Source organism: Carlito syrichta, unplaced genomic scaffold, assembly GCF_000164805.1.
Source record: "Carlito syrichta isolate Samal-C Ts95f unplaced genomic scaffold, Tarsius_syrichta-2.0.1 Scaffold301761, whole genome shotgun sequence".
NCBI classification, from domain to species: domain Eukaryota; kingdom Metazoa; phylum Chordata; class Mammalia; order Primates; family Tarsiidae; genus Carlito; species Carlito syrichta.
Genome location: NW_007245857.1, coordinates 499,684 through 524,404, shown reverse-complemented (window position 1 = coordinate 524,404; position 24,721 = coordinate 499,684). Strand labels below are relative to the sequence as shown.

Sequence of the window (24,721 nt, the reverse complement as noted above, 5' to 3'; positions counted from 1 at the left end):
CCTCTCCAGGATGGAAGGATTGTTCTGTGGTCCCTGCTCTCCTTTCTGGTCACTCTTCAGAGCTCCCCACCGGGGGCCCTGCCTGTGAATCTGTCAGTTCTCTCTTCTGACAGTGCAAAGCCCCTTCTGTAGCTAGACAGACCCCAATGGCAATCCCAAGCAGATGTCTACTTTCCAGCTTGGACTAGTTGCTGTAAGTCCTTTAAGCTTGTTTTTCAGTCTATTAAAGATTGAGGCCGGGCTCGGTGGCTCAGCCTGTAATCCCAGCACTTTGGGAGGTCGAGGCGAGAGGATTGCCTGAGCCTGTGGGTTTGAGACCAGCCTGGACAATTTGGTGAGAACTCGCCTCTACAATAAATCACAAAAACTAGCTGGACGTGATGGCATGCGTCTGTAGTTCCAATTACTTGGAAGGCTGAGGCTGAAGTTTTGCCTCAGCCCAGCAGGACGAGGTTGTGGTGGCCCTGAGCATGCCACTGAACTCCAGCTTGGGTGACAAGAGTGAGACTCCAAGTAAAAAAAAATAAAATAAAAGAAGATTGATAAGACTTACTGCATAGGGTGGCAGTGAGAGTGAGGAAAGGTATGTCTTGAAGTACTTAGAATAGTGCCTGGCACACAGTAGGTGCTCAATAAACAGTAGTGTATGCACATATACAAAAACACATACATTCCAAATAGCCAAATGCCTCACTGGATGCCAACCACCCCCCCCCCTTTTTTTGTAGAGATGGAATCTCACTTGGTTGCCCAGGCTGGTCTCCAACTCCTGGCCTCAAACGATCCTCCTGCCTCACCCTCCCAAAGTGCTGGGATTATAGGTGTGAGCCATCATACCCGGCTCATACCTATAATCATAGCTCACTGTAGCCTCCAGCTCCTGAGTATGGGCAGCCCCTGTTGTATGCCTCCACAGGCAACTTTTCTACAGAAATTGATCAGGTCTGGTCCCTGGGCCAAGCCTTACTGTTTCTTTTCTTTTCTTTTTTTTGAGTTGGAGTCTCACTCTGTTGCCCAGACTGGAGTGCAATGGCACACTCCCAGCTACTGCAGCCTCAATCTGCTGGGCTCTGGCAATCCTTCCACCTCAGCCTTCCAAATAGCCAGAACTACAGGCGCGCACTACCACACCTGGCTAGTTTTTGATTTATTGTAGAGATGAGGTCTCACCAAGTTGCCTGGGAGGGTCTCAAACCCGTGGGCTCAGGCAATCCACTCTCCTCGGCCTCCCAAAGTGCTGGGATTACAGGCTGAGCCACCGAGCCCGACCCAAGCCTTACTGTTTCATGCACACACATTTTCACTTATTTTTTCAAGACATGCTGCATGCGACATGCTCGTGCTAGATGAGTAGAGGGTAGGACACGGACACCTTGCAGTGCTCAGTGACAGTTCACACACACCCTCGCACCAGCATCACGCTGGGCCCTGGCCAACCCGCCATGTCCAGCTCCTTATCTACTCAGAATGATAAGATGACAAGGGAGCCACACCTCTCAGTGATTTTTCACAAAAATTGAGAGAAGCAGCTGCATCTCTCTTAGATATAGGGGAAAGGGTGAGAATCCTTGTTTCTAAGGTCTTTCTTTTGCTGTCATTGTTCTTGTAAGGCTGCCTGGCTGAGTTTTTGGGTGGAGGACCTGAGACTTCCAGCCTGAGCCTCTAATAGGGCTGAACTTGGCCGAAGGGTTATGACTATTCTTGTTCCACCATCCTGGACCCTAGAGGATGCCTTGCCTGGGCCCCACTGCATGTTGGATCTGGCTTCTGTAACCCCTAGCCCTTGAGGTCCTGTTTATCAAGGTTCTTGCTGGGGCCTGGGAGCTCCTTGAGGGCAGAGGTTGTATCTCCCATGGGTCCACAGTCCCAGCACCCAGCAGAGTAGCAGGTGCATATGAACTGAATTGCAGTGCATTTAAATTGCACATTCAGGGGATGAGGAACTGTATGCAGTGGTGGTTAAATGTGTGGGTTGGGGCCTGGAACTGCCTGCACAACCTCTTGAGCACTCGGTTTACCCTTCTGTTAAATTGTTATAATGAAGACACTTTCCTCATATGGTTGTTCTAAGGGTTAAATAAGGAACGTGTGCAAAGTTCTCAGGCAGGTGCCTGGCCCCACATAGGAAACCCAGCAGCTGCCTTTTCATCCAGAAGTCACTGTCCCCACAGTGTTCTGGGCCCCCAAAATTTCACAGGCTGTTAAACACTTAAGACCAGCGTCTGTCACAGAAGATGGGCTAGGGTAGGGGAAGATGTTAACAGCCCACTTGAAAATCAGGTAGAAAAATAAAGGTGTTAATGAAGAGGAAGTAATAATGAACTCTGTCTTGGGCAGGGCAGGGATGCTGGGAAAAGGAAGTGGCTCTTGATTGGATTGGGACTTGTTTAGGGAAAGGGAAAAATTTCCAATGGCAGAGAAAGTGGAGGGGAGAATCACCTGAGTGATAAGATCACTGGGGGGCACAGGCCAAGCCCACCTACGTGTATCTCATCTAGTCCTCTGGACAACCCCCGGAGGCGGGCACTACATCATTCTCGCTTTACAGGTGTGGAACCCGGGGCAGGGATGTGCAAGAAGTCATAGGCCCCTCTGGATTCAACCTAAGCCGGTCCCATTCTCAGACTCCGGGGAAGAGTATTTCTCGGTGAGAGAAGAGCACAAGGAAGACATTCACGCCAGCACAAACATCTGGACACTCACGGCGTGCCCACCACGGTGCTAGCTCCTGGGCACCCAAAGGTGGACAAGACGGACAAAGTACTGGCTCTCACGAGAAGGGAAAGAGGCAACCACAATTGCACGCAATTTCTGGGAGTGATGAGCACTCTGAAAGGAAAGAAAACAGGGCTGTGGAGGAGAATGTTAGGCAGGTGGAAGGCTGTTTGGGGATCGAGACTAGCCCCAGGTCTGGGCCGGACTCGGGTCTGAGGATGGAAACTGTGCAGTGTGGCGCAGGACGCAGATGTAGAGGGGAGCTTCCGATCTTATCTAATGCTCGCCAGGTCCCTGCAAAGCTCGCCGGCGCCAGTTCTGCAGATAAGAAAGCGGGACCCGCAGCCACCGTGGGCAAGCGGGGTCCGCCAAGCGGATGTCAAAGCTCGAAGGCTCTCCGTACACTCGACTGCGCCTGCGCAGGAGACTGAGGGGCGGGGCCTCCGAGGTGGGCGGGCCCGGAGACTTGGGGCGGAGCGCGCGCCCCGGCTCCGCCCTCCTCCCGGGGCGGAGCCTCCGGCCACTGCTGGGCCGTTGGTTTCGGGGCGGAACCTTCGTGCAGCGGGGGCGGGCGCGTGGGGGAAGGCGCTGCGGTGGCTCAGCGGCCGGCTAACGTGTAGTGGCGACTGGAGGGGGTGCGGCGTCTGCTCCGGCTTCGTTCGGCTCCGGCTCCGGCTCCCGCCCAGCGTGCGCGCGCAGTCCCTTCCCTGAGTACTGTCCCCCCAGACCCGCCCAACGTGAGGGGCGCGCGGCATCTAGAGACCCCGGAGACTTCGTCGACCGCGGAGGAGGAGGCGGCGGGAGCGCGAGTTCTGGCCAGCGTCTGGGCGGCACCGCAGGTGAGGGGGTGGGTCAGGGCAGGCCCGGGGTCCATGCATCGAGAGCCCCTGGGAACCCCGAGACCTTCAAGATCCAAACATACCTCGGGTTCCCGGAACCCCCTCTCAACATTCCTTTGGGGCCCCTTGCCCCCGAGAACACCCCCAGGATCCACTCTACCTTTCCACGCCCCCAGCTCCTGAGACCCTTTGGGAGTCCCCGCCTCCTGTGGGCCCCGAACATCTTCAAGACCCTCGAACCCCGAGACTCTTCGAGATTTCCCTTGGACTCCGAGACCCCTTGAGGCCCTCGACTGCTTCTGGGCCCTGAGAGCCCGGAGAACTTTTGGTTCCAGAAACTCTCAAGATTCTCTCAGGACCCTACGTCCGGAGACTTCCTCAGGTTCCCCTGCCCCGAGGACTCCCCCACCTTTCCTGGGTGAAAACTTTCCTGCCATCTCTCCTTAGCACTTGCCGGATCCGGGTGCCACCATCCCACCACCCTCAGCTTCCCTTTCTACCTGTCTTTACCACTTACCCTGAAGCGTTCCATGACCTTTGGCTCCTTCTCCACCCTCATCTCAGGGTTGGGTTTCTCAAACTTGAGGGCCATGGCCTTGAAGGTCATCCATGAAAGTATTCCCAGGTTTTGTGAATCTTTCGCCATAGCTTAAAAGAAGTGGGTTCATGGAACAGATGGTCTGATGACCACTGTATAGCCAGACATGGGGTACCTGTCTGCATGTGCCTTTGTGTTTACTATTGCCTTGAGGCCAAGGTAGAGACTGTTTAACTTTTAATGCTCTGGTGAGAGTCGTATGTCCTCAGGGGACAGTCTAGAGAGCAGCATGTCCTCAGGGGACAGTCTAGAGAGCAAGAGATGTGAAGTGGCGGAAGGAGTTAGGGCATATCAGGATACTTTTAGATTGTCTCATCTTCATTTTTTCATTCAGGGAACTAACATTTTTTTGAATGCCTGGTAGGTTCCAGGAATTGGCACCGGAGATATAGGTGACACAGTCCCTGCTGTCAGGGCCTAGTGAGAGGAGGCCGTAAGACAAGTAGGTCACCTTTACGTGGTGGCAGCATGGTGCAGTGAGTGGCATTCACCCCAAGCGAGGGGGGCATGGGGTGCTCAGAAGGAGTGTTAAGGAGAGCTGTTTGAGAGGAGGTGATAGGTCTCAGGTGGGCTGAATCATTAAGGTTGAAGTTGAGAAGTTTGTCCGGGTCATTCCAGGCAAACTTCAGGGGACAGAGCATATGTGACAGGCGGAGAGGCTGCTGAAGCATACCAGCGTTGGAAACTGCAAGGTGTGGCTGCAGATGTGTTGTCTCCCTTAATGGAAAATGTGGTAAAGGAGATGTAGGCGGGAGTCTTCAGTGGAGAGAGCCCACTGCAGAGAGCTTTGCTCCCTAGGCCCACCATGATCTCGGCTCTTTCTTGAATGGACTGCTTTTGATCACTGAGGGACCTAAAGAGAGTGGAGGTGGTTTGTGTGTTTTTGAACGATCATCGCTCTGGCTGTGGTGCGGAGACTCTTGGAGGAAGCAAGGCCCTGTGAGAGATGAAGCTGACCTGGACCAAGGTGGTGACTTTGGAGACCAGGACTGAGCTTCTGAAAGCCCAAGCCCAGAAGACTGGTGGTCCAGCTCTTTCCTGTCTGAGCCTAGGGATTGACATGAGGTTGTCCCTTAACCATAGAGCATATGTTCACCTTAGAGCTTCACCAGGGTGACTTTGTGTCTGTGCATCACAGTGGGCTTGATGTCCACACAGGAGATACATACAGAGTGCAGTGAGGGGCAGGGTGAGGAGAGGCTGAGTCTCAGATGGCTCAAAGTCATGGTGGGCTGGAAGTCCTGAAGGGAACATGTGAGTATGGAAAAAACCCTCAACTTGTGTTTTCCTATTCTCTCACTTAACAATCAACACGAAAAACTTCTGTGACCAAATATGAGGAGGGATTTCTCCCCACCACCAAGCAGGCAATCAATCTTGCAGCCAACACCAAATGAGTGTCCCCCGGTTCATGTCTTACACTATCTACCTGGAGATGGCATCAGACCAAGTTGAGGGCTCAGTCTCCCAGGACTACCCCACGCCATTAGATACCAATCACAAGTCTGAGCCTCTGGAACTTCTGGTTGACCCCACTCCTTGGGTTTGATTAATTTGCTAGAGCAACTCAGAACTCAAGGAAACATGTTCACTGATTTATTACAAAGAATATTATAAATGATACAGATGAAGAGATGCATAGGATGAGGTATGGAGGAAGGGGTGCCACCCTTTGGGATCCTCCATGTGTTCAGCTATCCAAATCCCATCCTCTTGGACCTTTTGTAAACACTTTATTACATAGGCATGATTGATTAAACCATTGGTGATCAATTTAACCTTCAGCATCTCTTTCCCAGGTGGGTTGGGTGGGTATAGCTTAAAGTCCCAATCCTCTACACCTGCCTTAGTCTTTTTGATGACTAGCCCCATCCTGAAGCTACCTAAAGGGCTGCAAAGCCATCAGCTCATTATCATACGAAAGATCTCATTGTGGAAATTCCAAGGATTTTAGGAGTTGTATGACAGGAAGTATATACTAAAGGAGAGACAAGTTCAGATGTGTCAGACATGTCCCTCTGGAGATAGCATGGGACTAGAGGAACTGGAACTGGAAACAGGTGGCTTTCAGTGTCACACAAGTTGTGAGGGCTTTTAAGATAGTGGCAGACAATAAGGATTAGAGAGAGTTAGGAAGAAAAATCTACAGGACTAAAGTGGAGAGAATCCAGCTTGCTCCCTGAGGCAGAGCAGGGAAGTCTTTGTAGGTGAGGGAGAGGGAGACTCTAGGATAGCTTTGTGCAGTAGAACTTTCCATGATGATGAAAGCATTCTGTCTGTGCTGTCCAGTGCACTAGCCACAGGTGACTGGTGACCACTTACAGTATGACTGGCGTGACTGAGGGGCGGCTTTATGTATTGTTTATTTAATGTCTATTTCTTAGTTTATTTCATTGTAATTAATTAAATCTAGGAAGGATGCCCCATCACACATCTAGGGTATACTGGGAAGCACACTGTTCCAGGCTTTGTTCTTTTAAATATTGTTCCATTTAATGCTTCCAACAACCCTAGGAGGTATACGGTATTTTTCTTCTTTTTTTTTTTAATGGATAAAGTTAATAGAGGCTTAGAAGGAATATGTAGCTTGCCCAGGTATTAAGTAGTACAGCCAGTGCCTGTTTGTTGGCCCAGCTCTTTCTCCTCCTGCTTCCTTCCGCCAAGGAGCCTGCGGCTCTCCTTGGCGGGAGAATGCGGTCCTTTTGAGTGGTGGCATTGTTTGTCTGTTTTGCCCTCCTTGTCTGTCCCTGCCAAAGTTAGCATGAACAGTCGTGTGATAAGCCAGCCAGGACCACAGAAAACTGTTGTGCCCCGGTTCTTTTGCCTGAGGCTGCTTCCTGCTGCTCTTATATCTTGCTAGTGACTGCTATTTCTTGTAGCATTTCTGGAAGGAATGGATTCAGAGAGCAGGTGAAACCATAGCTTAAGCATACTCTGCCTTATTTGTAGAGGTAGGAATGAGTGCTTTGGATAAAGTTTTGGGGTCACAGTGGACCAGGCAGTGCCCAGGATAGTGGAAGGAATGTGAAGTGTGAGCTAAGAGTGAGTTTATAGCTTGTCCTTAGCTCCTTGGGGGTTGTTGACCAAGTCACTGCCTCTCAGTCTCAATTTTCACTGCTTGAAAATTAGGATATTTAGCGTCAGATAGCCTTGAACATCATTCCAGCTCTAAAATTCTGTCATTTTAAGTTTCATTTGTTTACTTTCTAGAATGTGTCTTATGTATCCTCTTGGGATTGATAAGTGCTGGTGGTTCAGTGGGCCTTTGGCCTGCCTTTTGGTGTGTTTTACCATTATTGGCTTATCATTAAGTAACACATTTACTTGAGTTATATGACCTGTCACATCTGGTGGACAAACTGTAGAACAGTGAATGCTTCAGTAAATGGCAGAGTTCCCAGTAAAATACCAGGTGTATTTGTTTGCCATTCCAAGCTGCACTAATGTTGATGGAAAAAGGTACACGATTATACACGCCATGGTGGTTGTTCATTTGAAAGTGTTCAGTGTCAGCTGGGTGATACGATTCACACCTGTAATCCTAGCTACTTGGGAGACTGAGGTGGGAGGATTGCGTGAGCCCAGGAGGTCAAGGCTACAGTGTGCTATGGTCATACCACTGCCTTCCAGCCCAGACAACAGAGCAAGACTCTGTCTTTAATAATAAAAAAACGGGGGGGTTCAGTGTTGGCCTTGGCCAGGTGAAAGTGACAGCAAATAGCCACTTCATAGGGCCCCAAAAGTGGCAGTCATTAGTGTTACTTTCTGAACTAAATGGTGATTGTTCACTGTTTTACCAGTGGTAAGTCTTGCTGTTTTCTTGGTTTGGGCATATATGCCCACGTAGCCCTGTTTGGAGTGCTAGTTTCAAGAAGCCAATTTAAGAAGTGATCGGTTAAGTAGCATGTGTTCAAATTAAAGGTTTGTATTTTTGATAAATTGAAGAAAATGTTTCACCCTGAAGCTCCCTAATTATTAGTAATGAATTAAGTTTTACCAGAACCAGGGTTAAATTGATAGTGACTGCCTTGGAAAAGTGATGTGATTCTGAGGCAGTTTATAGTAATAGATAAACATTTTACAGTTTATTAAGTACCTTTCAGACATTTGTCTCACTTTAAAGTCTCTGCCACAGTCCAGTCAGTGATGTGGATGGTGGAATTCCCACTTGACAGTTTGGGAAGCTGAGGTTTAGAGGTCTCCTCTCTGGAGGAGGGTGGCACTTCTTTGACTCCAGGTCTTGTGTTTTCTCCACCACATCCCCAGTGCTGCTTCGGATGGAGTTACTGCAGTTTCAGGGCTAAGCTTTTTTTTTTTTGCAGTTCTGGAAGCTTAATTTTTTGGCCATTGGTGCTTTGTTTCCGGCTCAGGTGAACCTAGTCATGCTAATCAAACTCATTAGAAACGTCTATCAGCCAAACCCCAGATGATTCATTTGTGATTAGAAGTAAGACTGCCAGTTGTGCTTGAATACTTAGGCTTGCTGCTCAGTGATTTTTGCCACCTTGCTCTCACAAGTCTACATGGGAAACCAGATTGCTGTGACAAAGAAGCGCTTATCTGTAATGTGCTAGGGGTGGGGTCGTGCTGGGAAGTGCTATTCTAAGGCTCCCTGTCTTCCAGACCTGCCTAGGTGTTGGCAGAATGCAGTTGATAGATTCTAGCTTCTTTAAGGACATTCCAGTCCTTAGGATCCACCCTGGTTATATGGATTCAACTTTAAAATATTAGTCTTTCTAAGTCTCCTGTCTCCTTTCAATAGTACGTTTAGAAAATGTTTCTTAGTGGAGGTGGCTTCTGTGACAGTGGCAGTGTAGTCCTAGTAATGTGGATGGTAATAGCCTGCTATGTTGCCAGGCCTAGTTCTAAGGGTTCAGCATAAATCAGCTTGTTTGTAGTCACAGTGATCTTGTCTGATTTTCTTTATACATTCTGGGGTCATTATTCATCACTCTGTGGATTGGCTACAGGTGACTTAAAGGTCAGCATTTGGAAACTGAACAAATGTGCTGTCTCTCACTCCTGCTGTGTGAGAGGGACGGTTCTGAGTGTGTGTCTGCTTCAGCTGTGTATCTGCCGCCCTTTACTGTGATCAGGTGCTATGTAGCTTGGGCACTCTCATCTCTCTGCTTTTTTATATCACTCAAAACTTATATGATCATCTATTTATAGAAATAAAATAAGAGGTTTTCCTTAAAAAAATACTTTTTGAGGATCCTTCAAACTTGACACTTTTAATTCATTGTGCTTGTTAAGTGAAAGTGTAGCTTGTAATGGGAAGTAAGTAGTCTTTTACTAGGACACTTTTAATAATCACTGTTCTTTTTTAAAATTTGTTTTTCTTTTTTATATTGGACAAAAAGAATATGAATAGATGGGGCACAGTGGCTCAAAGCCTGTGTAATTCCATCACTTTGGGAGGCTGAGGTGAGAGGATAGCCTGAGCCCATGGAGAGACCTCATCTCTACAATAAATAAATCAAAAAATTAGCTGGGTGTAGTAGTGTGTGCCTATAGTTCTGACTACTTGGAAGGCTGAGGTGGAAGGATCACTTGAATCAGCAGGTTGACGCTGGGATGGCCATGAATGTGCCACTGCACTCCAGCCTGGGCAACAGAGTGAGACTCCAACTCAACAACAACAAAAAAGAATATGAATAATTACTGTTCTTGAAACACAATTCCCCTGTCCCTTCAGAACCTTGTGGATGCTTGTTCACCCCTCAATCCATCCTGCTCTCCTTGGTACTCTGTTTTTTTCCCTTTCCCACCCCTCTGCTCTTCGTGACCATGGAGAATGGTGGTGGTAACCAGGGTTTCGGATAACCACAGCCAGTTCTATAACTCAGTGCTGGACTGGGCCCAGCAGGTCTTGCGCTTTGCTTGCTGGAGTCACGCAGTCATGGTCCAAGGCAGTCTGGCTCCTGTGTTGGCAGATCGTACCTGGCTGTCAGCTGTGTGCCTCAGCTTCTCCTGTGACATTCAGCCTCTCAGGAGGCAGGATGGAGCTTTGCGAGGTAAAGTTCCACGAGAAAGGCTCCATTGTCAAAGGGTTTCTCAGACTTGTGCTTGTATCTCACATGACTAAGCCCATAGTCAGCATGTGAGGGGGCTATATGAGGGTGTGAATTGCAGGAGGCATGTTAGGGGGGAAAGTGGGACTGGGGTCATTAACATTCTACCCCCAGGATCAGGGGTTGTTTTGCTAGCTGTAAAATAATGAGTTCTTTCTTTGTAGTTTATTATATTTTGCATGGTACTCAATTTGATGAACATTTACTTAGTGCTGGATGCTGGGAATTCAAAGAATAAGGCAGTCTCTAGCTCCTCTATGGCTAGTTCATGGAATACTCGTGATCTCAAATTCTAAGCAGAAAACATCCTGGTAAGACTTTTATTAATGACTTTGCATAAAAAAGGCAGGAACTGCTTATAAGAATCTGTGTTGGGGCCTGATTTTGCTTTCAGAAAATGCTGATAGGTTCTTGAAAAAAATGAGTTGCTATGATAGCCTGGCTTTGGGCCTGCAAACCGTGGTGACGACATCATCACCAAGGAAACCAAAGGATGCAGCAACTAAAAGGCCTCTGAAGGGTTTTGTTAGTGTTGTCTAGAATCTGATTGGCTCAGAAGAATGGTGTTTGGGATGGGAGCAGAATGCCAGAGGCTTACTGTTCTGCTGAAACTTCCAGCATCAGGTATTGAGTGCTTTGGAAGTCTTCTACTTGAACCCTGGTTTAAAAACAATGGGAAGATTGGGGGTAATTTTTAGGTTATTGTGAGATTTGGCTCTGATGTTTATGCTGCCAAAACAGGAAATGAGGTAATGTCTTTAAACATTGTTGTGTGACAGTGAACTGTAAATGTCTAAATATGGGCAACTATGCAGCTCATCGGTGCAGAGTTACTGGGTTGAGTTCTGATATAATTGGATACTTCTCATGTTGGCTCTTAAAGGTACATGTCAGTGTTAAAGTCTAGAGGCTCATCTGCGTGTGCATGATTCTGTTTGAAGTGCTGTCTGAGAAGCCAGCTCCAGACCTGCATGCTCAGGCTGAGAGAGGTTTTGAGCACTTAAGCCAGCCGCAAACCACCCAGGAGCACAAGCTCTCACCTGTTATGTAAGTTTTGTGAATAGTGATAACTTGTTCTTTTGGGAAACTTGAAATCACTTTATTTTGGAGTTAAGCACAGACTGCAAAAGTTTAATTTGTTCATACGTTATTACAGATACGGAAATTCAATGTTTAGGTTTTGAGTTTGTAACTATAATCACGTATATATGGAGAATCAAAAGCAGTTGAACAATAATTGCAAGAACTAGAGATAGATTTTTCAGTTTTACTATAGTAGCAATTTGGGGAATGTGGTTTCTTAAGGTCACTGATTGGCCAGTGACTTTAAAAAATATTCTAAAATGTTGTGTAGCGTAGGTTGAGATAAATGACTCCTTCCCGTAGGTAGGGAAGGAGTATGTATTTTGAAACCATGCAGATTATTTGGGGGGCAGGCTGGGAGGGGCTCTTGGATTAGTCAGTAGATGAGCATCTTGTATTAGCCTTCCAAATAGGATTGAACAGGAATGGCTCGAATTCTGCCCTGGAGTGGGTTAGGATGGAAAGCGTGGGAGGCAGCCTTATGGACAGGTCAGAGCCTGAGCTATTTGACTCAACAGTTTGAACTTCCAGGGCACTTTCATGTAATAGATTCCTGAGCCTTTGAAACTTGGCCAGTGAGCAAGAATCTGCATTTTATAGTTGATAAAACTGAGGATTGGTGATCAGATAAACCAGTCATTGAAACCTGGACTTGGGATCCAGGGTTGCTCATATGGTGGAGAGATTATATTATTTATATTTTTATATTATGAGATATTTTTATATTATATTTTTACATGATATTATTTTGTGGAGAACCTCAATATTTGCTATTTTCCTTAGAAAATATCTAACAGGTTAAAAACACAAAAACAATGTGACCTTTGATGCCTTTGATAGCTACTCCACCGTGGGAAGCTGAGCACTAGCCCTGACTCTGCCAGCCTTTCCCCTTCGGCAGGTTACAGGGATCTGTTGGCCTCATGTTCTTTGCCTGCGGACTGTGGTTTAGCATTTGAGGTAACGTCACAGACACCTTTAAAGTCTGATGGAAGCTCTGAATCCCTTTTCCTGGGAGCAAAATGTATGTGTGCATTTACACGATTGTGTATATTTTCAGGGGATAACCTGAATTCTATCTAGTTCTCCCATCTAATGATGCCTATACATGGATTAAGCCTTGTTTCCTTACCTTGGACAATTATTTTTGGTGACCTAATTCTAATTAGGGGGGAAAAAAAGATTACACACGTGGAAAAGTAGTTTTCATTCAGTGCTGGTTAGGATATGACAAAACAGGCACTTAAAACATTTGCTGTCTTTGGAAAGCAGTTTGGCAGTATGTGCTAAGGTGTTTTAGAGTGCTCATATTCTCTAACGCAGCAACTTTTCTCCTTAGAAATCTCTCCTAAATAAGTAATTTCATGATAGACATGCTTTGAGCACCAAGTTGGTTGTTAGGATGTTGTTATACCAATGTCCTTCATTAGGGATGTATCAGTAAGGTAGAATTCCATATATGTACATTACACTTCCATTTATGGGTAGTTAATAACGTTAGGGAAATATTTTTATTATGATGCATGAAAAAAGTGGAGTATGCACCATGTTCTTAAATTATGGAAAAATTTTAAAGTGAAAAGTCTAGGGGAAAATGTCTAAATGTTAACCGTTATTGGCTGTTAGGTAGTAGGATTATAGGCTATTTTTTTCATATTTTTACAAACTTAAAAAAAAACTTTTTGGTATTTTTTTATTTCTAAGATTTATTGTGTTGTATACAATATAGCAACCTCTAACCACAGCCCTAATATTGTCTATAGTAAATATTAGTTATAGAATTGGGGACATGTAATTTTGGGAAAATTGTAGACTGTGGAGATAGCTTGGTGATAGAGACCTAGATTAACTCTAATCCCATGACAGATTAGAGACTCCTGTTTTTGTGGAAACTAAGACTTGACTTTTTACCTTGGTGATTACTTTAGATGGGATTCTAACACAGGCGAGAGGAGGCCTGGCAACTGAGAAGCTGTGCTGTGCTGAGATGGGTTGTGCACCACCCACGCCTGGTGCCCCTCCATGCTCAGGACCCCAGAGCATGTGTGCTCCCTCTGAAAAACAGCATTCTCGCTGAACTCTGTTATGTAGCTTGCCACTTTCTTGCTTCTGTGATAAGTCGTATGTGTCCACGTAGGCTGGAAGCTCTTCCAGAATGGTGTCGTAAGATACGGCATGAAAACCCCAGCAGGAAGCCTGCTGCAGAGCCTGCTGCACCATCTGCTCGTGCGTGTTCATTTTCATTTCTGCTCTGTCCCATGTAGGGCAACGAGAATCTGACTAGCCTGTTAAGTCACACAAGACCAGGCACAGTGGCTTAGGAGACATTTTGGATGTATGTTATTTGTCTGGCATTTTTTAGGTGTTCTAATTTAAGTAAAGACCCAGGATCTTTGATTTTTAATACCAGCCTTAGCTCTCTTCCAGGGTATAAATGAAAACTTCTCTCTGGAAAGTAGAAGTCACATCTGACTTATTTTCTCTTTAGGATTCACAGATGGATTCAGTGGAAAAGACAACAACCAGAAGTGAGCAAAAATCAAGGTAAATAAAGTCAGCTATACCTTTGGGCAGGTTTATTGACTTCATATGGCATCTATCATGAGCATATGTTATTTAGTACCTACAAGGTGAAAGGGTCACAAGAGACTCTCAAGGGCCATTAACCACCCTTTGTTTCAATATTAGAAACATTCCAGAAGTCAGTTTTCTGCCCAAGGAAGTCACCATAGTCCTGTCTCCAAACCAAGCAACAAGTAATTAGAGGGGTCCTGTGTGAGACTAGCAGTGTAGTGCTTTGCAGGAACAGCAGCTTATGCTTGTTGGAAAGTGTTGCATGGCAACAAGGTCCTTGCCATAAAGTGGGCTGGGATTGGTAGGTGGCAGAATATTAGCATTTTGCCTGGAATCTCCTTATCTGTCACTGCAAGCAGGGATCATTTTGTTATCATAGTTTGTATATACAAGTTATTTGTAGCTTCAGAGGAATTCAGATTGCTGAGCTTTTTGTTCATAAATATATATCACTTAACCATGTGCTTAACACTGGACAACTCAGTAAGTGAGGCAGAGCTGTCCAGATCCTTTAAGGAATGAGGGTTGAACATGTAAAATGCATATGCCAAGAAGAATGATACACAGACTCTGTCTCCCAGTCATGTGAACGGGGACAGAGAGAGTGTGTGTGGCCCAAGGCCAGAACTTGGCAGAGATTTCCAGATTTCCTGTTGGTAATACCTCCGGGTTGACTTTCATTCGCTCCCTCCCTTGTTTTTAAGCAGAAAGTTTTTAAAAAGCCTCATCCGAAAACAGCCCCAGGAACTGCTCCTGGTCATCGGGACTGGGGTCAGCGCAGCAGTGGCCCCAGGAATCCCCGCCCTCTGCTCATGGAGAAGCTGCATTGAGGCGGTCATCGAGGCCGCAGAGCAGCTAGAGGTACTTCACCCTGGGGACATCGCTGAGTTCCGGAGGAAAGTGACAAAGGACCGGGACCTGCTGGTTGTTGCTCATGATCTGATCCGGAAGATGTCACCTGTAAGTGTCAGACAGTGCTTCAAGTTTCACTGGGACAATTTGATTCTAGACCAGCTTGAATGGACCTGTGAACCTCCTGTTAAACATCTATGTTGTGTTCATTTCTCAGCAGAGTCAGGCTGATACCCAAAACTCCCTTAGTCCATCAGGACATCATCTTTTTAAGCAGAGATGATGTCAGGTACAGTACGGGGCTCCTAAAATAGCCCCTATTACTTGGAGCCTGACTATGTGAGATTTCCTCAGGGGTATTATCATGCTGCACTGGGTGTGAGCTTGGTGATTTTGTATTCATTTAGTGAAGGATTGTCCTTTAGATGTGTGTTGGTTTAAGCAGGTCGGCCACATCTCTTCAGATGACAAGTGGTTTCTAGAAAACATCTTAAATGGGAGAAGCTTCTTTGTCTGCAAGTGGAGATGATCTAGGAGAGAGGAAAAGCAAATTGTGATTCAGGAGACAGTTCCTGAACGATGCTCTCGCATCGCCTGGATCAGGTGCAGGGGTGAGGGACATGGCCAGGCCGTTTTCCTCCCAGGTCAGCCGTGGTATATGGGCACAAATGCAGGGACGCCAGACTGTGGGAAGGCTGGGGCGGGTTCTTCTCGTGACTCCTGTATTGATTAAAGAAGCATGGTCATCACTGAGAGTCAGGATGGGGAGATGCTGGGGGTTTGAACATAGAGGAGAAAGCAGGAAAAAAGTGAACGGGTCATCAGGGAGAGTAGGAGAGTTTAGGTTGCTATAAAAAGAGACCCAAAACTACATGGCTTCAACACAATCACTTTCGAATTCTCACCTAGAAATCTGTGCAGGTATCTGGGGAAGAGCCATCTTAAGCAGGCAGCTTTCATCTCATGCTCTAAGTTGGCTGCCATAAATGATGTGCACACTCCTGTTAGTGAGAGGAGGAGAGAGAGCAGGGAGCTTATGCCCCAGGCCTTCAGGAGTCTGCCGTGGAAATCATATAGCCCTCTACCATTTACATCTCATTGGCCAGAGTCTTACATAGGGCTGCACCTACCTTTGCCAGAGTTTGGGAAATGCTTTTAGTTAGGTGTCTATGCCAGGCATGGGTGTCCTAATTACCACCACAGGGGAAGGGTTGGCAGATTACCGCCTCGGTCCTGTGTCTGTAAATGAAGTTCAGGACACAGCCACATCCATCATTTACATATTGTCTGTGGTGCTTTCCTGCTTCTGGTAGAGTTGAATAGCTACAGCAGAAACTATGTGGCCCACAAGGCCTAAATATTTATTCTCTGGGTCTACATAAACAAAATTTGCAAAGAGCTTTCAGAGGCAGAAGAGGGGAGGAGTTGATGACCCTGTGAAAGAAAAATGAAATCTTGGGTCCCCAGACTCACTTTGCCAAAGGGAAATGTTAAGCTTGGGAACTGAGTCAGGCAAAAAACAAAACAAAACCAACACAAACAAAAGCTACCTTCCTTTTATTCATAAACAGATGGCTGTAACCTCACATGCTTACTTTATCTTTGTAAAATGCAGATTTCCTGAGCAGAATGAAACCACTTGTCTCGTTGCCTGCCCTCCCCTTTTTCTCCCCGTCCTCCTCCTGCTTGTTCTTTCCTTTATTTTTATTTTTTTTAAAAAGCAGGATTTATTGAGAGGACAGAAAAACTCCCACAGTGGGAGGGGACCCAAGGGGGTTGCCCATTCGTTCCTCTTTAAATATTGAAATCCTCAAAACCTTTTTGGAAAAAGCACAGGACTCACTCCTACTGATTTGTGCCCCCCCTGTCGCCATGTGTCCTCAACCTTGGCAAAGAACACCTGAAGATCAATCACCAGATCAGATCCCAGGCTGCACTGAGGGCCCTCATTGTCATGCATTTGAAGAGAGACTGGCTAGAGTGAGAATAGTTTGTCTAAAAGATGAGGATTTGGGGCATCATTCAGCTCTTCTCTTTACTTTTGTGTGTTTTTTAAAACCTCCATGAGGAGGCGTTAAAGTGAGACTAGCTGACATGATTTTTTTTCCCTCGCTATGTTGAACAGTTTGAAAACAGGTATGGAGGAAGCCGAGTTGGTTTTCTCAGAGAATTGCACCAAAGCCAGAGAAGACCGAGGGAGTTGAAGGTGTATTCAGGGGAGTAGTTGCAGTGATCAGTTATGGACTCTAAGCTGCTTAAGAGGAGAAGGCAGGATGTTAGGACAGCAAGTGATGATGGTCAGTGGTGATGGGCTTGGTTAGTGGCTCGTGGGCCTTGATGGGGTTAAAGTTTCCCTGGGAGCCAAGGTATGAAGAGGTGGGCAGGTGGGAGGGAGTGGTTGGACAGGGGGAGGCTGGGCCAGCAGTTCTGGAGAGGATTCAGCTCTTGGTACTGATGAGGTCTGGGGTGTGACTGTAGATTGTGACTGGTTGGGATGGGACAGGATCATTTCAGGAGGGTGATGGGGAGGGATTTAGAGGTCATGATACAGAAAGGGCCACCCAAGTGGCTGTGAGAATCACCACAGATTATGGCAGTACTGCTGGAGAGACTTGACAGAGAGCCTAGGGTCCGTCCGTCTCACCAGTCCAAGGAGTATGGAGGAACATCCCCACTTGAGGGCTTCAGGGATGCCAAGAACCAGGTTTCAGTTGAAGAAGAAGGTGGGCATTCCCAGAAGAGGATGCAGATAGGGGAATTTGCAGATGGCAGACCCGCTGGGAACAGTGGGAAGGTTGGCGTGGTTGGGAGGTGTCAGAAGAGGGTATGCCCAGAGCCATGGGGGTGAGTGGGGATCTGCGAGTCTTGGGCCTCTTGTGATGACAGACTGATAGGGACAGAGGGCATGGGGATGGATTCTGATGGATGGCAGAGGGTGATGGTGAGGTCAAGTGCTGGCCAGGGGCTGAGCGAGGGGTGGGTAGTCTCACTGGGAGTGTATGAAACCCCTTGACCTGTGTCCTCCCAGCTCCCACCCTCTTTTCTCTGGGTGGTCACAGCAAAGCTCTTCCACAGAGGTGTTGCATTTTCTGTTGCCAGTTCCTTTCTTCTCAAACCCGCCCCATCAGGCTTTTGCCCCACCACTGCATTGAGAAGCTCCTGTCAAGGTCACTGGTGACCACTGGGGCTTCATCGAGGCCAGGTCTCATCCTGATCTTATGGAGTCTCTCACCTAACTTAAGGTGCCATTAAGATACGCCTTTTCAGGTCCGGCGCAGTGGCTCACGCCTGTAATCCAAGCACTTTGGGGGCTCGAGGTGGGAGGATTGCTTCAGGCCGGGAATTCAAGACCCCTGGGCAACATAGCGAGACCCCATCTCTACAAAAGAAAAAAAGACACACTATTTCATATACCATCAAGAAAGAGAAGACCAGGACTTTTGCAGCTCTCAGAGGGAAAGCCGGAGTCTTTACCATGATCTTCAAGGCCTCCTCATGATCTGGCTTCAGGTCATCTCTGTGACCTCACCTGAGGACACTTTTTGTCACTCTTCTCCTGCCATGCTGACCCGTTGCTGACTCTGTGCTCTTGCCTCAGCTAAGAACACTCTCCAGGATTCCTCACTTCTCAGGCCTCTGCTCCCATGTCTTCTTATCAGAGAGGCTGCCTGGTGCCCTGGCCCTGTCCTGGTTTCCCTGCAGCGCCTTTCCCCCCTTCTCTGCTGTACTTTCCCATGGCATCTCTCACTGTCCATGTCTGATATATTTGTACATTGCTTGTTCCCCTCCTCTGGGGTTTTCGTAAACTCCATGAAGCTAAGTTCTCTCTTCTTTAAACTCCTGTGTCTCACCCAGAATGCCGCCTGCTTAGGTGCTCAGTAGTTGAAGGCTGATGTCTTTGTAACTCTTATTCCCCGCTTCCACAGCGTACAGGTGACACCAAGCCCAACTTCTTCCAGGACTGCCTGATGGAGGTTTTTGACAACCTGGAGCAACACATCCAGAACCCTCTGGTGCTGCAGTCCATCCTCAGTCTGATGGAGAGGGGCACCATGGTCCTGACCACAAACTATGACAACTTGCTGGAGATCTTTGGCCAGCAACAGAACAAGCCCATGGAGTCTCTGGACTTGAAGGACAAGACTAAGGTATGGGTGACAGGTGGTGGGTATGGAGAAGCTCCGTGTATTGGCCCTGCCTGGGTTAGAAGCAACTGTCACTTCTACAGCATTGTCACTACTACAGAATTAGTAATGGAGCCGGGTGTGGTGGTGTGAGCCTGTAGTCCCAGCTACTTAGGAAGCTGAGGTGGGAGGATCACTTGAGCCCAGGAGTTCAAGGCTGCAGTGAGCTATGATTGCTATGATCATACCACTGCCACTGCACTCCAGCCTGGGTGACAGAGCCAGCCCCTGATCTTAAAAAAATAATAATAGTGGAAGATCGAACACTGGCAACCTCAAGGATGCTATGCTTCACAGGAAAACAAAACATTAATTCTTGAAAGGTTGTGCTAGCCTTTTTTTCTCGGCAAAGCTGGGAGCTGACAGGGTAATGTCCTGTGCTTCTTAGGAGTTTTTTTGCTTGCTTTTTTTTTCTATTCTTTTTTTTGAATTAACTTTTCTTTTTCTTTTTCTTTTGAAACAGAGTCTTGCTCTGTGGTCCAAGCTAGAGAGCAGGGGCATGATCATGGCTCACTGTAGCCTTGACCTCCTGGGCTCAAGTGATCCTCCCTCCTCAGCCTCTCCAGTAACTGGGACTATAGGCACACACAACCACACTTGGCTAATTAAAACAACTTTTTTCTTTTTTTCTAGAGGTAAGTTCTCACTAGGTTGCCCAGGCTGGTCTCAAACTCCTGACCTCAAGCGATCCTTCCACCTCAGCCTCCCCAGTGCTAGGATTACAGTCATGAGTCACCGCATCTGACCTGTTCCTATTTTCTTGATGTGTTCTGTCCTGTAGGTCTGCAAGGCTTTCTCATTTAAATTTATTTATTATAGTCATTGTAGGAAATATGGATAGTAAAGAAAATAAAGAGAAGTAAAATCACCCACTGACCTATTGCTGAGAATTTTTAACAAATTGGGATCATAACATACGCAAACTTTTTAATCCTAATTTTTTTCTTACTATTACACACTGTGATTATATTATAATTATATTAATATTACATTCCTGTTGTGCTGTTTTTAAAAGCATTTTAAACTTGATGGCAATAGGACTATAATACTAAATTAAAATTGTTTCCCTTCCTCTATTATTGTTAGCATATTTTTATAATTATAAGTATGCTATAAAACCCATATACTTTTATGTCCTTCTGTTTTCAGGATCAATTCCTAGAAGAATATCAGTATCAAAGGGCATGACTATTTTGAAGCCCGATAATATGTTACCAGACTGTCTTCCAGAAAGGTTACCAGTTATATTCCCACCAGCTGTGTGTGGGAGTTATGGGCGCATCCATTTCCCATATCTTGCCAACATGTAGTGTTTTTCAGAAAAACTAAAATAGTTGATAGGTTAAAAAAATTAAATTTGTATTTTTTTTATTACTGAAGTTGAACATAGTTTCATCTTGACCATTTGTATTTCTTTTGAGACATAGTTTCTTTGCTTATTTGCTTATATTATTACATACAAGGAAAATGAAGCCTTTAGAGATTCTGTCTCATCTAAGATGCCAGAGTCGGCGTGAACCTGGGCACACTCCTCTTTTGCAGGGGGTGGTATGCACAGGCAAGGCCACCTGAGGGAGTAGGCAGCCCTGGGTGCCCTTTCCTGCCAGCATTGACACGCGATGGACACCTCCTCTGAGCAGCATGGTTCCACCTGCTGAGGCTTCTATTGTAGTGATGGTGTCTCTGGAGATAACTGCCAGTGGCATGAACAGAAACACCTGCTGGCTCATTGCACTGTGATAGCCCCGAGGGTGCTGGTGCTTGTATCTACTCTGCCTACTGATGTGCAGGCTCTGGCATGAGGATAGTGTTTGGTTGACCTGATGGGCATCTTTGTAAGGTTCTTCTGCATTTTGAACTGGAAATAATGTAGTTTGCCATTTGATAAATACCTCTTTCCATATATATATATTCTTTCTGGGTGTAAAAGTAATATATAAATAGCAGTATTTAAAACATATCATATAACTTAGAAGCAAAAGGCCCCATAACTCCCTAAAGTAATCACTCTTAACAGCTTGCTGTAATTTCAGATGTTAAAGATATTTCTGTGTAACTGTTTTTAATTTTTTTTTTTTTTCTTGAGACTGGATCTCACTTTGATGCCCAAGGTGGTCTCAAACTCCTAGGCTCAAATAATCCTCCCAAGTAGTTGGGACTACAGGCACACGTCACCAAGACTGGCTAAATAAGTTCTTTTGATAAAGTATAACAAGAATAACTAGGCTAACAGCTGAATTTCTTTTATGTTTTAAAGATGTTGTTATAAATTAAAACATCTATCTTATTCTTTCTTAGGTAGTTTTGAAGATCTAGTAATACAATTTGAATATTTTCTTCTTATACCTGTTTGAAATAACATGAAGTTTTTCTTTGTTTTGGCTTGATTTTTGATAGGTTCTTCAGTGGGCAAGAGGACACATCAAATATGGAGTTCTTCATATTCATGGCTTATACACAGACCCCTGTGGGATGGTATTGGATCCATCAGGATATAAAGATGTCACTCAAGACCCAGAAGTAATGGTATAGTGTGACTTAATTAGCACCGGTTGCATCCTCTGGGGGAATTTGCAGTGGCCACTGGCCATTTGGCTGCAGTTGGAGTGGTTTTCCAGGCTCAAGGCATTTCTGTCCTTTAGATCGGCTCTCCACACAGCTGTAGTGGATGGGCCATGTCTCTCGTATTCTCAGCATTGTCTCTAGGGCCAGGCACTGTGCCTGTATGTTGAATAGATGCTCAGTAAATATTGTTCAAGGAAGGAATTCATAATTCCTTAAACAGCAGAGATCTGATCTTATCCTCTCTGTGCCAGCACCAGCCACTCGGTGGTTCTCTTCTGCCCAGTATGATGGATAGGGCCCAGTACATTCTGGAATGTTCCATTCACTCCTCCCTACTCATCAATTCATGTTCATCCAGGCATCTTCCAGTCTAAAATGCTCTCCTCTCCTTCCTCTAGGTTTTAAAAATTCAAGGCCAAGCACAGTGACTCACACCTGTAATCTCAGCATTTTAGGAGACTGAGGCAGGAAGATTGAGAGAGCCCAGGAGTTTGAGACCAACCTGGGCAATGTAGCAAGACCATCTTTACCAAAAAAATTGAAAAATTAGCTGGGCATGGTGGCACGTGCCCTTAGCTACTTGGGAGACTGAGGCAGAAGGATAGCTTAAGCCCAGGAGGTTGAGGCTGTGTTGAGCCATGATTGTGTGACTATACTCCAGCCTGGGTAATAGAGTGAGACGCTGATTGAAAACAAACAAACTTAATTCTCTGTGAAGGCTTTCGAGACAGGGTCTTGCTATATCGCCCAGGCTGGAGTGCAACGACCTTAAGCTGTCCTTCTTGAGCCTCCTGAGTAACTGGGACTATCTTTGTGCATAACTGCACTCAACTTTTTTTGATGTGAGGCTTTCTTGATGCCCTAGACAGAATGAAGTATGGAAAAGCTGTGCTTCCTAGCACTTTCAAGTGCTTTTATTAAAGCACTTAGAAACTCTGTCTTTGTGGATTCACTTGTGGGCTCAGGGTTCAGCACTCTGTTCTAAGTGCTAATCCTTGGGCCTGTATAACACTGGGACGGGTGTCAGCAGGATGAGTGATTGGATGGATGCCTTTCAGTTGCATGATTAATGCTTTGGTTAGTTATAAGAAATCAATATGGGCTGCGTGTGATGGCTCAAGCCTATAATCCCAGCACTTTGGGAAGCTGAAGTGAGCGGATTGCCTGAGCCCACGGGCTTGAGAACAGCCTGGGCAACTTGGCAAGACCTCATCTCTACAATAAATCAAAAAGTTAGCCGGGCCTGGTAGCACGTGCCTATAGTTCCGGCTACTTGGAAAGGCTCAGGCGAAAGGATTGCCTGAGCCCAGCAAGTCAATGCTGAGGTGGCCGTGAGCATGCCACTTGTACTCCAATCTGGGCAACGGAGACTCCAACTCCAAAAAAAAAAAAAAAAAAAATTAGTATGTGCTGATATTGAACCTCTCTGATATGTTTGGATATCGGAATTGGTGATTCTCTATTGCTTGCCTGAGTATCCCTGTCTTAGTTCTGCTCTCATTCCCAAAAACCCTATACACTCTGGAAAAGTTCCCCTATATGATCTGTTGAGACATAAATTTCAGGGTTTTACATGTACCTGCTTCTAAACTGAAAATTTTTTTTTTTTGAGTTGGAGTCTCACTCTGTCACCCAGACTGGAGTGCAGTGGCCATTCTTGGCCACCGCAGCCTTGACCTGCTGGGGCTCCAGCGATCCTTCTGCCTCGGCCTTCCAAGTAGCTGGAACTACAGGCACGCACTAAATTGCACCTAATCTTAGAAGATTTGAGTCAGGGAACTGCACTGGTGAATGGGGGGCAGGGTGGGCAACGGGCTGTCCTTACTGTAAGGTGCCTCCACACTGGTCACTGATTTTGGGCACGGGCCAGTTACCCCGGCTCAGATAAGAAGAAACTCCCTGTCCTTGGTGAGAGGTGTACTCTTAGCCCAGCTTTGGCCTTTGTTGCCACAGATTGCAGCTCTGGGGTGACCTGAGTGCCGTGTCAAGAGAGAGTGTCCTGCCCTTCTAACCGTGTTCCTCATGGCCCCTTGGAACGGCTTATTAGGAAACAGTGATTTAAAAGGACAAGTATGTGACTTGGTTAGTCATAAGCTCTTGCGTTCTTTAAACGAGCACCTGATTTCTTCATTGGCTTTTCACAGGAAGTCCTGCAGAACTTATACCGAACCAAGTCTTTTCTGTTTGTGGGCTGTGGAGAGACCCTGCGTGATCAGATATTCCAAGCTCTCTTTCTTTACTCTGTGCCGAATAAGGTGGATTTAGAGCACTACATGGTTGTGCTCAAGGAGAATGAAGACCATTTCTTTAAGCATCAAGCAGACATGCTTTTGCATGGAATCAAAGTAGTGTCCTATGGGGACTGTTTTGACTATTTTCCGGGATATGTGCAAGACCTTGCCACCCAGATCTGCAAACAGCGGAGTCCAGGTATGGGGTTCTTTCTTCACCCTTCAGGTACAAATCTCATAGGGTTCTTCCAGTTTTGTGTTTTGTTGAGATGTGATTAACATGCCATAAAAATCACCAGTCTTCCAGTTTCATTTTTGAAAAAATGCATCTGCAATTCAAAATTAGAAGATTGGGATAATGGAATAATTGGTGTGATAGTGCAGCCTATAAAATAGATCTTTAAAGTAACTTTGAAGTTGACGACTGTGCACACATTTGCAGTTGCACACATTTATTCAATGTTTCAGTTTACCTGGACCACAGCAGGTCTATGAGTTATGACATTTACACTTAAAAGATACAGACATACTTTTTTCTTGTCACTGCAGTTTAAAAGTTTAAACTTAGCTGGATGTGGTGACTCATGCCTGTAATCCCAGCACTTTGAGAGGCTGAGGCAGGAGGATTGCTTGAGCCCAGGAGTTTGAGATCAGTCTGGCCAACGTCGTGAGACCTCATCTCCACAAAACCTTGACTGGCTGTGGCGGCACTCACCTGTAGTCTCACCTACTCAGGAGATGGGGGCAGGAGGTCTGCCTGAACCCAGGAGGCTGAAGTTGCATGGGCCATGATCATGCCACTGCACTCCAGCCTGGGTGATAGAGTGAAACCCCAACTCAAAAATGAATAAATAAAGATTAAAACTTCAGAAGCACAAAGTGATTTTATAAAGACTTTTATTTCCTTTTTCAAGTAACACATTTTCCCTGCTCTACTGAATGCCACACTCCTTTTAATTAATGTTCCTCAGCCGGGCTCAGTGGCTCAGCCTGTGATCCCGCGCCT

The 24,721-nt window shown here is 46.1% G+C and overlaps 1 protein-coding gene across 5 annotated transcripts in view; it reads left to right on the top strand.

Annotated features, from left to right (window-relative positions):
* Nucleotides 1-3,208: 3,208 nt before the first annotated feature.
* The window catches only part of FAM118A (family with sequence similarity 118 member A), a 30,872-nt gene continuing 9,359 nt past the window's right edge, over nucleotides 3,209-24,721 (top strand). Inside the window, exons 1-7 of one of the 5 annotated variants that reach the window (XM_021710962.1) lie at nucleotides 3,478-3,554; nucleotides 13,798-13,853; nucleotides 14,588-14,843; nucleotides 18,662-18,883; nucleotides 21,317-21,445; nucleotides 23,629-23,914; nucleotides 24,265-24,304. In XM_021710962.1, the coding sequence (XP_021566637.1) occupies nucleotides 13,807-13,853; nucleotides 14,588-14,843; nucleotides 18,662-18,883; nucleotides 21,317-21,445; nucleotides 23,629-23,914; nucleotides 24,265-24,269 (945 nt within the window). In that variant the 5' untranslated portion in view covers nucleotides 3,478-3,554; nucleotides 13,798-13,806 and the 3' untranslated portion in view covers nucleotides 24,270-24,304. Of the gene's footprint in view, nucleotides 3,555-10,774; nucleotides 10,976-13,797; nucleotides 13,854-14,587; nucleotides 14,844-18,661; nucleotides 18,884-21,316; nucleotides 21,446-23,628; nucleotides 23,915-24,264; nucleotides 24,305-24,721 lie in introns of those variants that run through there. The other 4 variants (XM_008055171.2, XM_021710960.1, XM_021710961.1 and 1 more) reach the window with 4 other exon arrangements.